The 14,469-nt window shown below is 47.9% G+C and overlaps 1 protein-coding gene across 1 annotated transcript in view; it reads left to right on the forward strand.

Moving 5' to 3' along the window:
- The first annotated feature begins 901 nt into the window (after window positions 1–901).
- The window catches only part of LOC118382901 (actin-binding LIM protein 3-like), a 111,228-nt gene continuing 97,660 nt past the window's right edge, over window positions 902–14,469 (forward strand). The window contains exon 1 of the mRNA XM_052487851.1: window positions 902–1,286. Within this exon, the coding sequence (XP_052343811.1) occupies window positions 1,274–1,286 (13 nt within the window). The 5' untranslated portion in view covers window positions 902–1,273. The remainder of the gene's footprint in view (window positions 1,287–14,469) is intronic.

A 14,469-nucleotide genomic window follows, 5' to 3' on the forward strand; every position in this document is an offset into this window, starting at 1 on the left:
TACTGGAACTACACACTACTGTTTTACCATGTAGAGGTGTAGCTAACTACTGGAACTACACACTACTGTTTTACCATGTAGCGGTGTAGCTAACTACTGGAACTACACACTACTGTTTTACCATGTAGCGGTGTAGCTAACTACTGGAACTACACACTACTGTTTTACCATGTAGAGGTGTAGCTAACTACTGGAACTACACACTACTGTTTTACCATGTAGAGGTATAGCTAACTACTGGAACTACACACAACTTTTTTTAAATAAAATAAAATATGGGTGAAGTATAGGCAAGAATCTCCTTTCTTTTTCAGGATCAGACATTCATCATTCTCAATTGAAACATATGTGCTTGTGTTTAATAGGCTAAATTTAACATCTGACCCCAGATTGATCTGCTCTTACAATTTGTAGTCTATGACATTTCAGATTCAGATATGATCATTATTCATCCAGTAGCTTAGATGTAATGAAACAACTTTTCAAAGTAACTTTAGTTCAGTAAACTATATGCTATTTCTCATCGGGCTAGCTTTAGTGTAGCTTAACTTTCTTCCAGTGTAAAGTAATTGGTAGGTTGGTAAACTATGATTTCAGAGTAGCTTCCCCAAACAGTTTGCTGTATAAAGCTGCAATTAATATATTAGTGTGCACTAGAATATACTTCCAGAAGAGGGCGGTGTCATCCTTGTTAATTATCCGCGGATTTTAAATCCCATGCCGCCGGTGCGCCTGTTCTCCCCTCCTCTCCCTTGAGAAAACGCGCTCATTGTTGGCTCCCTGGTTCGCTCGCGTGCCACACTGACCCGCGCGCTCTGCTCCGGTGACGTCGCTCCAGTGGGATGGGAGCTTGACGTTGGAGCGCGAGCGCTTTTCACATACCAACCGGGAGAGAGAGGAGAGCGAGCGCACGGCAGTGCCAACCATGGTCAGCGCTTTGAGAGAACACTGTGGAATCAACCGGGAGGGACAACATCAAAACATGGAATGCGACCCAGCAATATTGTATCTTTCCTGTCTGCCTGAAGTTATTTTTCTCCTCGAGCACTGAAGAAGAGGAGGAGGGTTGTCGTTTACGAATTGGATTCCAGAGCACCCTCTCTCATCCTCTCTTCCTCTATCTCTCTCTCTTTCTCTCTGTCTTTCTTCGGGTCTCCCTATCTTCGCATTGAAAAGTCACAGAGTGGAAAGGATATTTTGGTTTATTGGAATTATAGTTGTTCTGAAAATAATTTTCTGGGAACATCGTATTGGATGAGAACCTGTGAGCATCATGAGTACCAGTGGTGAGTCAGTCCATTCCTGTGCGCCTCTCCTCTCTAGGTTATTGCTAAGCTCTCTTCTCTAGGTTACTGTGAAAATTTCTTCTCTAGGTTATTGTGAAGCTCTCTTCTCTAGGTTACTTTGAAGCTCTCTTCTCTAGGTTACTGTGAAGCTTTCTTCTCTCGGTTACTGTGAAGCTCTCTTCTCTGGGTTACTGTGAAGCTCTCTTCTCTGGGTTACTGTGAAGCTATCTTCTCTAGGTTACTATGAAGCTCTCTTCTCTGGGTTACTGTGAAGCTTTCTTCTCTCGGTTACTGTGAAGTTCTCTTCTCTGGGTTACTGTGAAGCTCTCTTCTCTGGGTTACTGTGAAGCTATCTTCTCTAGGTTACTATGAAGCTCTCTTATTTTGTTAACTATGAAGCTATCTTCTTTAGTTTACTATGAAGATATCTTCTTTCCTCTAGGTTACTTTGAAGCTATCTTCTCTGTTGCTTTCCCCTGTTTCCTCTTTCCCCTGTTTCCTCTTTCCCCTCTTTCCTCTTTCCCCTCTTTTCTGTTGCTTTCCCCTCTTTCCTCTTTCCCCTCTTTCCTCTTTCCCCTCTTTCCTCTTTCCCCTGTTTCCTCTTCCCCCTCTTTTATGTTGCTTTCCCGTCTTTCCCCTCTTTCCTCTTTCCCCTGTTTCCTCTTTCCCCTGTTTCCTCTTTCCCCTCTTTCCTCTTTCCCCTCTTTTCTGTTGCTTTCCCCTCTTTCCTCTTTCCCCTCTTTCCTCTTTCCCCTCTTTCCTCTTTCCCCTGTTTCCTCTTCCCCCTCTTTTCTGTTGCTTTCCCATCTTTCCCCTCTTTCCCCTCTTTCCTCTTTCCCCTGTTTCCTCTTCCCCCTCTTTTCTGTTGCTTTCCCCTCTTTCCTCTTTCCCCTCTTTTATGTTGCTTTCCCGTCTTTCCCCTCTTTCCTCTTTCCCCTCTTTTATGTTGCTTTCCCGTCTTTCCCCTCTTGCATCTCTTTCCTCTCTTTCCCCTCTTTCCTCTTTCCCCTGTTTGCTCTCCCCCTCTTTTCTGTTGCTTTCCCCTCTTTCCTCTTTCCCCTCTTTCCTCTTTCCCCTCTTTCCTCTTTCCCCTCTTTTCTGTTGCTTTCCCCTCTTTCCTCTTTCCCCTCTTTTATGTTGCTTTCCCGTCTTTCCCCTCTTTCATCTCTTTCGTCTCTTTCCCCTCTTTCCCCTGTTTCCTCTCTTTCCCCTTTCCCCTGTTTCCTCTCTTTCCCCTTTCCCCTGTTTCCTCTCTTTCCCCTTTCCCCTGTTTCCTCTCTTTCCCCTTTCCCCTGTTTCCTCTCTTTCCCCTTTCCCCTGTTTCCTCTCTTCCCTCTTTCCCCTCTTTCCCCTGTTTCCTCTCTTTCCCCTTTCCCCTGTTTCCTCTCTTTCCCCTTTCCCCTGTTTCCTCTCTTCCCTCTTTCCCCTCTTTCCCCTGTTTCCTCTCTTTCCCCTTTCCCCTGTTTCCTCTCTTTCCCCTTTCCCATGTTTCCTCTCTTTCCCCTTTCCCATGTTTCCTCTCTTTCCCCTTTCCCCTGTTTCCTCTCTTCCCTCTTTCCCCTCTTTCCCCTGTTTCCTCTCTTTCCACTCTTCCCCTGTTTTCCCCTGTTTCCTCTCTTTCTCCTGTTTCCTCTCTTTCCCCTCTTTCCCCTGTTTCCTCTCTTCCCTCTCTCCCCTCTTTCCCCTCTTTCCATAATTTCCCCTCTTTCCCCTCTTTCCTCTCTTTTCCCTCTTCCCTCTCTTTCCTCTCTTTCCCCCCCACTTCTTCTCTGATTAATCAATGCTTTTTATTAGCCCATCCTTGGTAATATTTATTGAAGAAGTTGCTTCAATTAGGGGACTGAGTATCAGGATGGTGTTATGTATTTGTGTGGTATGTGTTTGGGGGTATGTTAAGGGTTAGGGGTCAAGGTAGGAGACTACCTTCAGTAGCTGTTGCTCTCTGACGTCATGGTTTCTGTGTGTCTGTCTGGCTGGCAAACGACATCTCTACATAATAATTCACAGAATTTGATATTACAAATGTGTAATTTGTCTTTTTAATTTCGTAAACAATCCATCCCCCCTGCTTAATTTCGTCATCATCTTCATCATCAGCATCGTCAGCATTAGACTCATACTGTACCTCACATCACATACATCCACAAACCTGATGTCTCCCAGAATTGCAAAGCTCATTGCGACCAGTCCCTGTCAGCCCCAATCCAGCTCTACATCAAGCCTGGACAGCTCAGCCCCTGTTAACCCCAGTCCAGCTCCACACCAAGCCTGGACAGCTCAGCCCCTGTTAACCCCAGTCCAGCTCCACACCAAGCCTGGACAGCTCAGCCCCTGTTAACCCCAGTCCAGCTCCACACCAAGCCTGGACACTCAGCCCCTGTTAACACCAGTCCAGCTCCACACCAAGCCTGGACAGCTCAGCCCCTGTTAACCCCAGTCCAGCTCTACATCAAGCCTGGACAGCTCAGCCCCTGTTAACCCCAGTCCAGCTCCACACCAAGCCTGGACAGCTCAGTCCCTGTTAACCCCAGTCCAGATCCACACCATGCCTGGACAGCTCAGCCCCTGTTAACCCCAGTCCAGCTCCACACCAAGCCTGGACAGCTCAGGCCCTGTTAACCCCAGTCCAGCTCCACACCAAGCCTGGACAGCTAGACCCTGTTAACCCCAGTCCAGCTCCACACCAAGCCTGGACAGCTAGACCCTGTTAACCCCAGTCCAGCTCCACACCAAGCCTGGACAGCTAGACCCTGTTAACCCCAGTCCAGCTCCACACCAAGCCTGGACAGCTAGACCCTGTTAACCCCAGTCCAGATCCACACCATGCCTGGACAGCTCAGCCCCTGTTAACCCCAGTCCAGCTCCACACCAAGCCTGGACAGCTCAGCCCCTGTTAACCCCAGTCCAGCTCCACACCAAGCCTGGACAGCTCAGCCCCTGTTAACCCCAGTCCAGCTCCACACCAAGCCTGGACAACTAGACCCTGTTAACCCCAGTCCAGATCCACACCATGCCTGGACAGCTCAGCCCCTGTTAACCCCAGTCCAGCTCCACACCAAGCCTGGACAGCTCAGCCCCTGTTAACCCCAGTCCAGATCCACACCATGCCTGGACAGCTCAGCCCCTGTTAACCCCAGTCCAGCTCCACACCAAGCCTGGACAGCTCAGCCCCTGTTAACCCCAGTCCAGCTCCACACCAAGCCTGGACAGCTAGACCCTGTTAACCCCAGTCCAGCTCCACACCAAGCCTGGACAGCTAGACCCTGTTAACCCCAGTCCAGCTCCACACCAAGCCTGGACAGCTAGACCCTGTTAACCCCAGTCCAGCTCCACACCAAGCCTGGACAGCTAGACCCTCTGTTAACCCCAGTCCAGATCCACACCATGCCTGGACAGCTCAGCCCCTGTTAACCCCAGTCCAGCTCCACACCAAGCCTGGACAGCTCAGCCCCTGTTAACCCCAGTCCAGCTCCACACCAAGCCTGGACAGCTCAGCCCCTGTTAACCCCAGTCCAGCTTCACACCAAGCCTGGACAACTAGACCCTGTTAACCCCAGTCCAGATCCACACCATGCCTGGACAGCTCAGCCCCTGTTAACCCCAGTCCAGCTCCACACCAAGCCTGGACAGCTCAGCCCCTGTTAACCCCAGTCCAGCTCCACACCAAGCCTGGACAGCTAGACCCCAGCCCCGGGGCCACAGATCTACTGAGCTGGAGACAGCTCAAATCAAATCAAATTGTATTGGTCACATACACATGGTTAGCAGATGTCATTGTGAGTGTAGTGAAATGCTTCTGCTTCTATCTAACAGGTAAGGGCTATCTAACAGGTAATATCTAACAAATTCCACAACAAAACCTAATATCTAACAAATTTCACAACAAAACCTAATATCTAACCAATTTCACAACAAAACCTAATATTTAACAAATTCCACAACAAAACCTAATATCTAACTAATTTCACAACAAAACCTAATATCTAACCAATTTCACAACAAAACCTAATATCTAACCAATTTCACAACAAAACCTAATATTTAACAAATTCCACAACAAAACCTAATAGACACAATCACAGACACAGGAGCCTGTGTGCTAGTGTTGGGCTGGAGCCAGAGATCCCCAGGACCCACACTGCTGCACTGTCTTCAGTCTGTCCAGAGATCCCCCAGGACCCACACTGCTGTACTGTCTTCAGTCTGTCCAGAGATCCCCCAGGACCCACACTGCTGTACTGTCTTCAGTCTGTCCAGAGATCCCCCAGGACCCACACTGCTGCACTGTCTTCAGTCTGTCCAGAGATCCCCCAGGACCCACGCTGCTGTACTGTCTTCAGTCTGTCCAGGCTCCCCTCCCCCTCTCCTCCCCCTGTCTCCACTCCCTCTCCTCCCCTATCTCCCCTTCCCCATCTTCCCTTCCCCTATCTCTCCTCCCCTATCTCCCTCCCCTATCTCCCCTCCCCTATCTCCCTCTCCCCATCTCCACTCCCCCTATCTCCCCTCCCCTATCTCCCCTCCCCTATCTCCCATCCCACTATCTCCCATCTCCCCGTCTCCACTACATCTCCCTCCCTATCTTCCCTCCCCTATCTCCTCTCCACTACATCTCCCTCCCCTATCTCCCTCCCCTATCTCCCTCCCCTATCTCCCTACCCTATCTCCCTCCCCTATCTCCCCTCCCCGTCTCCCCTCTCCCTATCTCCCCTATCTCCCTCCCCTATCTCCCATCTCATCTCCCTCCCCTATCTCCCTCCCTCTCCCCATCTTCACTCCCCCTCTCCGCCCCTATCTCCCCTCCCCATATCTCCCTCTCCATATCTCCCCTCCCCTATCTCCCTCTCCCCGTCTCCACTCCCTCTCCTCCCCATCTCCTCTATCTCCCCTCCCCTATCTCCCCTCCCCTGTCTCTCCTCCCCTCTCCTCCCCATCTCCCCTATCTCCCCTCCCCCTATCTCCCCTCCCCATATCTCCCCTCTCCATATCTCCCCTCCCCTATCTCCCCTCTCCCTGTCTCCACTCCCCCTCTCCTCCCCATCTCCTCTAACTCCCCTCCCCTATCTCCCCTCCCCCTGTCTCTCCTCCCCCTCTCCTCCCCATCTCCCCTATCTCCCCTCCCCCTATCTCACCTCCCCCTGTCTCTCCTCCCCAATGTCCAGGTCTGTATGATTCAGGTCGACATCATTATTCATTATTGCATTATTCACTATTCATTCTTTAGGCTCCCATGTCGTTCCTTGCCTTATTGAGTGTGTGTGTGTGCGTGTGCGTGTGCGTGTGTGTGCGTGTGCGTGTTAGTGTGTGCGTGTGCGTGTGCGCGTGTGTGTGTGTGTGTGTGTGTGTGTGTGTGTGTGTGTGTGTGTGTGTGTGTGTGTGTGTGTGTGTGTGTGTGTGTGCGTGCGTGCGTGCGTGATTGCGTGCGTGCGTGCGTGCGTGCGTGCGTGTGTGTGTGTGCGTGTGTGTGTACAAACTCCATGGTGGCTGTATAAATGTTTGGAATTGTTTTGTTAGTCTGTAGAATTATTGTGTCATCTGACAGGAGACGGAGGGGTTAGGTCACTATGTGGAGAACTGTCAACAGAGCAACAAGCACGCACACACAGACACACACACACACACACCCTCTCAGCTGCGTGTGCATAGAGTCAGCAGTGTCACAGCAGGCAGATGGTTGTGTGACGTGTCAGTGCTCTGGCTCCAGGCATACACACACACAGCAGATAAAGCATCCCCTCCCCTCTCCTCACCCCTCCTCACCTCACCTCTCCTCTCATCTCCTCTCCTCGTTTCTCCTCACCTCTCCTCTTATCTGTTCTCCTCTCCTATTTTCTCCACTCCTCTCCTCTTCTCTCATCTTTTCTCTATTCCTCTCCTCACCTCTCCTCTCCTCTTTTCTTTTCTCCTCTCCTCTCCTCTCCTCACCTCTCCTCATCTCTCTTCTTCTCTCCTCATCTCTCCTCTCCTCACCTCTCTTCGCCTCTTTTCTCCTCTTTTCTCCTCTCATCTCATCTCCTCTCCTATCCTCTTTTCTCCACTTTTCACCTCTCCTCTTCTCTCCTCTCCTCTTTCTCTCCTCTCCCCTCCTCTTTTCTCCTCTCCCCTCCTCACCTCTATTATCCTCTCCTCTCCTCTTTTCTCCTCTCCTCACCTCTCCTCTTTTCTCCTCTCCCCTCCTCACCTCTATTATCCTCTCCTCTCCTCGTTTCTCCTCTCCTCACCTCTCCTCTTTTCTCCTCAACTCTATTATAATCTCCTCTTTTCTCCTCTCCCCTCCTCTTTTCTCCTCTCCTCACCTCACCTCTATTATCATCTCCTCTTTTCCTCTCCTCTCCTCACCTCACCTCTATTATCATCTCCTCTTTTCTCCTCTCCTCACCTCTCCTCTTTTCTCCTCTCCTCACCTCACCTCTATTATCATCTCCTCTTTTCTCCTCTCCTCTCCTCTTTTCTCCTCCTCTCCTCTCCTCTTTTCTCCTCTCCTCTTTTCTCCTCTCCTCACCTCTCCTCTTTTCTCCTCTCCCCTCCTCACCTCTATTATCCTCTCCTCTCCGCGTTTCTCCTCTCCTCACCTCTCCTCTTTTCTCCTCTCCCCACCTCACCTCTATTATAATCTCCTCTTTTCTCCTCTCCCCTCCTCTTTTCTCCTCTCCTCACCTCACCTCTATTATCATCTCCTCTTTTCTCCTCTCCTCACCTCTCCTCTTTTCTCCTCTCCTCACCTCACCTCTATTATCATCTCCTCTTTTCTCCTCTCCTCACCTCTTCTCTTTTCTCCTCTCCTCACCTCTCCTCTTTTCTCCTCTCCTCACCTCTCCTCTTTTCTCCTCTCCCCTCCTCACCTCTATTATCCTCTCCTCTCCTCGTTTCTCCTCTCCTCACCTCTCCTCTTTTCTCCTCTCCCCACCTCACCTCTATTATAATCTCCTCTTTTCTCCTCTCCCCTCCTCTTTTCTCCTCTCCTCACATCACCTCTATTATAATCTCCTCTTTTCTCCTCTCCCCTCCTCTTTTCTCCTCTCCTCACATCACCTCTATTATCATCTCCTCTTTTCTCCTCTCCTCACCTCTCCTCTTTTCTCCTCTCCTCACCCCTATTATCATCTCCTCTTTTCTCCTCTCCTCACCTCTCCTCTTTTCTCCTCTCCTCACCTCACCTCTATTATCATCTCCTCTTTTCTCCTCTCCTCTCCTCTCCTCTTTTCTCCTCTCCTCACCTCTCCTCTTTTCTCCTCTCCTCTCCTCTCCTCACCTCTATTATAATCTCCTCTTTTCTCCTCTCCCCTCCTCTTTTCTCCTCTCCTCACATCACCTCTATTATCATCTCCTCTTTTCTCCTCTCCTCACCTCTCCCCTTTTCTCCTCTCCTCACCCCTATTATCATCTCCTCTTTTCTCCTCTCCTCACCTCTCCTCTTTTCTCCTCTCCTCACCTCACCTCTATTATCATCTCCTCTTTTCTCCTCACTTCTCCTCTCCTCTTTTCTCCTCTCCTCACCTCTATTTTCCTCTACTCTCCTCTTTTCCCCTCTCCTCTCTTCTCTCCTCCTCTCCTCCCCTCTCCTCTCTTCTCTCCTCCTCTCCTTTTTTCTCCTCCTCACCTCACCTTTCCTCATTTCAACTCTCCTCACCTCTTTTATCCTCTCCTTTCCTCTTTTCCCCTCCCCTATTTTATCCTCTCCTCTTTTCTCCTCTCCTCACCTTTCCTCTTTTCTCCTCTCCTCACCTCACCTCTATTATCATCTCATCTTTTCTCCTCTCCTCTTTTCTCCTCTCCTCTTTTCTCCTCTCCTCTTTTCTCCTCTCCTCACCTCTATTTTCCTCTACTCTCCTCTTTTCCCCTCTCCTCTCTTCTCTCCTCCTCTCCTCTTTTCCCCTCTCCACTCTTCTCTCCTCCTCTCCTTTTTTCTCCTCCTAACCTCACCTTTTCCTCATTTCAACTCTCCTCACCTCTTTTATCCTCTCCTTTCCTCTTTTCCCCTCCCCTATTTTATCCTCTCCTCTTTTCTCCTCACCTCACCTCTCCTTTTTTCTCCTCTCCTCACCTCTCATTTTTTCTCCTCTCCTCACCTCATTACTCCTCTTTTCTCTTCTCCTCTCCTCTTTTCTCCTCACCTCACCTCTCCTTTTTTCTCCTCTCCTCTCCTCACCTCTCCTTTTTTCTCCTCTCCTCACCTCATTACTCCTCTTTTCTCCTCTCCTCTCCTCACCTATCTTCTCTTTTCTCCTCTTGTCTTTTCTCCTCACCTCTCCTCTTTTATAGTCTCCTCTATTCTCCTCTTTTCTCCTCTCCCCCTAGGCCTGTTGGTGTTAGTGTTCTGTGCTGTTCTGTGTGTTATGCGCTACATTGTTTGAGATAGCCCAGAAGCTACACTGTAATTACATTGAGGTTAGACTGTCTCTTCCCATCTGCTGCTTGCTCTGTATCTCATGGTCAGTTGGTTAGAACCGTGTGTCTTTTTGTGTGTTTCTTTATGGGTATACAAGTTAGAGAGCAGCAGGTTATTTTCTGATGAAGTTTCACACTCTGACGCACACGACGACACAAAATCCTTCTCTCTCTCTTTCAATTTCCATCTCTCTCTCTCTCTCTCTCTCTCTCTCTCTCTCTCTCTCTCTCTCTCTCTATCGTTCTCTCTTTCTTTATATTTCAATTTCAATTTCATCTCTCTCTCTCTCTCTCTCTCTCTCTCTCTCTCTCTCTCTCTCTCTCTCTCTCTCTCTCTCTGTCTCTCCCTCCCTCCCTCTCCTCTCCTCTCTCTATCGCACTCTCTCTCTCTCTCTCTCTCTCTCTCTCTCTCTCTCTCTCTCTCTCTCTCTCTCTCTCTCTCTCTCTGTCTCTCCCTCTCCTCTCCTCTCTCTATCGCACTCTCTCTCTTTCTCTCTTCCCATTTCCATCTCTCTCTCTCTCTCCCTCTATCGGTCTCTCTCTCTTTCTATTTCAATTTCCTTCTCTCTCTTTTTTTTGAATTTCTTTGTGGGTCTGTGTAATCTGTTTCAATCTCTCTCTCTCTCTTTCTATTTCCATCTTTCTCTCTCTCTATCCCTGCTCTCTCTCTCTCTCTCTCTCTCTCTCTCTCTCTCTCTCCCTCTCTCTCTCTCTCTCTCTCTCTCTCTCTCTCTCTCTCGCTCTCTCTCTCTCTCTTGGTCTTTCTCTTTCTCTCTCTCTCTCCCTCTCTCTCTTTCCATCCCTCTCTCTCAATTGTTTTTGAGGGGGCTTTACTGCATGGTAAACATGTTTACATTGCCAAAGCAAGTGAAATAGATAATAAACAAAATAGAAATAAAGACTGAAAAAATAATTAAACAAATATTATATTTACAGTGGTGTTTGTTCTTCACTGAATATTGCTGTTGTGATGGCACACTGGTATTTCACCCAGTAGATATAGGAGTTTAACAAAATTGTGTTTGTTTTCAAATTCTTTGTAGGTCTGTGTAATCTGAGGGAAATATGTTTACATCTCTCTCTCTCTCTCTCTTTCCATTTCCATCTCTCCTACGCTACACAGAATAGGGTGCCTTTTGACCAGGGTCTCTACTCTATACAGAATAGGGTGCCTTTTGACCAGGGTCTCTACGCTATACAGAATAGGGTGCCTTTATGACCAGGGTCCCTACGCTATACAGAATAGGGTGCATTTTGACCAGGGTCTCTACACTATACAGAATCAAATCAAATCAAATCAAATTTATTTATATAGCCCTTTGTACATCAGCTGATATCTCAAAGTGCTGTACAGAAACCCAGCCTAAAACCCCAAACAGCAAACAATGCAGGTGTAAAAGCACGGTGGCTAGGAAAAACTCCCTAGAAAGGCCAAAACCTAGGAAGAAACCTAGAGAGGAACCGGGCTATGTGGGGTGGCCAGAATAGGGTGCCTTTTGACCAGGGTCTCTACGCTATACAGAATAGGGTGCCTTTTGACCAGGGTCTCTACGCTATACAGAATAGGGTGCCTTTTGACCAGGGTCTCTACGCTATACAGAATAGGGTGCCTTTTGACCAGGGTCTCTACGCTATACAGAATAGGGTGCCTTTTGACCAGGTTCTCTATACAGAATAGGGTGCATTTTGACCAGGGTCTCTACGCTATACAGAATAGGGTGCCTTTTGACCAGGGTCTCTACGCTATACAGAATAGGGTGCCTTTTGACCAGGGTCTCTACGCTATACAGAATAGGGTGCCTTTTGACCAGGGTCTCTACGCTATACAGAATAGGGTGCCTTTTGACCAGGTTCTCTATACAGAATAGGGTGCATTTTGACCAGGGTCTCTACGCTATACAGAATAGGGTGCCTTTTGACCAGGGTCTCTACGCTATACAGAATAGGGTGCCTTTTGACCAGGGTCTCTACACTGACAGAATTAGGGTGCCTTTTGACCAGGGTCTCTACGCTCTACAGAATAGGGTGCCTTTTGACCAGGGTCTCTACTCTATACAGAATAGGGTGCCTTTTGACCAGTGTCTCTACGCTATACAGAATAGGGTGCCTTTATGACCAGGGTCCCTACGCTATACAGAATAGGGTGCATTTTGACCCTGGGTCTATACGCTATACAGAATAGGGTGCCTTTTGACCAGGGTCTCTACACTATACAGAATAGGGTGCCTTTTGACCAGGGTCTCTACTCTATACAGAATAGGGTGGATTTTGACCAGGGTCTCTACGCTATACAGAATAGGGTGCCTTTTGACCAGGGTCTCTACGCTATACAGAATAGGGTGCCTTTTGACCAGGGTCTCTACGCTATACAGAATAGGGTGCCTTTTGACCAGGGTCTCTACACTATATGGAATAGGATGCCTTTTGACCAGGGTCTCTACGCTATACAGAATAGGGTGCCTTTTGACCAGGGTCTCTTCGCTATACAGAATAGGGTGCCTTTTGACCAGGGTCTCTACGCTATACAGAATAGGGTGCCTTTTGACCAGGGTCTCTTCGCTATACAGAATAGGGTGCCTTTTGACCAGGGTCTCTACGCTATACAGAATAGGGTGCCTTTTGACCAGGGTCTCTACGCTATACAGAATAGGGTGCCTTTTGACCAGGGTCTCTACACTATATGGAATAGGATGCCTTTTGACCAGGGTCTCTACGCTATACAGAATAGGGTGCCTTTTGACCAGGGTCTCTTCGCTATACAGAATAGGGTGCCTTTTGACCAGGGTCTCTACGCTATACAGAATAGGGTGCCTTTTGACCAGGGTCTCTTCGCTATACAGAATAGGGTGCCTTTTGACCAGGGTCTCTACGCTATACAGAATAGGGTGCCTTTTGACCAGGGTCTCTACACTATATGGAATAGGATGCCTTTTGACCAGGGTCTCTACGCTATACAGAATAGGGTGCCTTTTGACCAGGGTCTCTTCGCTATACAGAATAGGGTGCCTTTTGACCAGGGTCTCTACGCTATACAGAATAGGGTGCCTTTTGACCAGGGTCTCTACGCTATACAGAATAGGGTGCCTTTTGACCAGGGTCTCTACGCTATACAGAATAGGGTGTCTTTTGGAATGCACACACTGTCAACTAAACTGAGGGGGGTGGTTAGCTAATGGCTCTCTCAGATACAATATCTCAATTCTTATTGGCCAATGACCATCACGTCATTGGTTCCTTCTCACAGGCATCGCCGCTCTGAAGTAGGCTACAAGTGAAGACAGACACATCGTGGATCTAACGGTGTCCGTCCTACCAGAACGAACAGGCACTGACCATTCTGTCCTATCAGAACAAACAGGCACTGACCAATCTGTCCTATCAGAACGAACAGGTACTGACCTTTCTGTCCTATCAGAACGAACAGGCACTGACCATTCTGTCCTATCAGAAGGAACAGGCACTGACCATTCTGTCCTATCAGAACAAACAGGCACTGACCATTCTGTCCATTCTGAATAATTATCCTATATTATATCTGGAAAACATCATTGGTGTTTAGCCTATATAGTGGGGCAAAAAAAGTATTTAGTCATTCACCAATTGTGCAAGTTCTCCCACTTTACACTTCAACTATGACAGAAGTGAGAAATTAGAAAAAAAAATCCAGAAAATCACAATGTAGTAATGAATTGTTTTAATGAATTTATTTGCAAATTATGGTGGACAATACGTATTTGGTCACCTACAAACAAGCAAGATATCTGGCTCTCACAGACCTGTAACTTCTTCTTTAAGAGGCTCCTCTGTCCTCCACTCGTTACCTGTATTAATGGCACCTGTTTGAACTTGTTATCAGTATAAAATACACCTGTACACAACCTCAAACAGTCACACTCCAAACTCCACTATGGCCAAGACCAAAGAGCTGTCAAACGACACCAGAAACAAAATTGTAGACCTGCACCAGGCTGAGAAGACTGAATCTGCAATAGGTAAGCAGCTTGGTTTGAAGAAATCAACTGTGGGAGTAATTATGAATGGAAATGGAATTATGAAGGGAAATCCATTAGGAAATGGAAGACATACAAGACCACTGATAATCTCCCTCGATCTGGGGCTCCATGCAAGATCTCACCCCGTGGGGTCAAAATGATCACAAGAACGGTGAGCAAAACGGTGAACCCCATACCTACTGTGAAGTATGGGGGTGGAAACATCATGCTTTGGGGCTGTTTTTATGCAAAGGGACCAGGACGACTGATCCGTGTAAAGGAAAGAATGAATGGGGGTCATGTATCGTGAGATTTTGAGTGAAATCCTCCTTCCATCAGCAAGGGCATTGAAGATGAAATGTGGCTGGGTCTTTCAGCATGACAATGATCCCAAACACACTGCCCGGGCAACAAAGGAGTGGCTTCGTAAGAAGCATTTCAAGGCCAGTCTCCAGATCTCAACACCAAATCTTTGGAGGGAGTTGAAAGTCTGTGTTTCCCAGCAACAGCCCCAAAACAGCACTGCTCTAGAGGAGATCTGCATGGAGGAATGGGCCAAAATTCCAGCAACATTGTGTGAAAACCTTGTGAAGACTTACAGAAAACGTTTGACCTCTGTCATTGCCAACAAAGGGTATGTAACAAAGTATTGAGATAAACTTTTGTTATTGACCAAATACTTGTTTTCCACCATAATTTGCAAATTAATTCATAAAAAATCCTACAATGTGATTATCTGGATTTACTTTTCTCATTTTGTCTGTCATAGTTGAAGTGTACCTATGATTAAAATTACAGGCCTCTCT

Source organism: Oncorhynchus keta, chromosome 30 (genome assembly GCF_023373465.1).
Source record: "Oncorhynchus keta strain PuntledgeMale-10-30-2019 chromosome 30, Oket_V2, whole genome shotgun sequence".
NCBI lineage: Eukaryota > Metazoa > Chordata > Actinopteri > Salmoniformes > Salmonidae > Oncorhynchus > Oncorhynchus keta.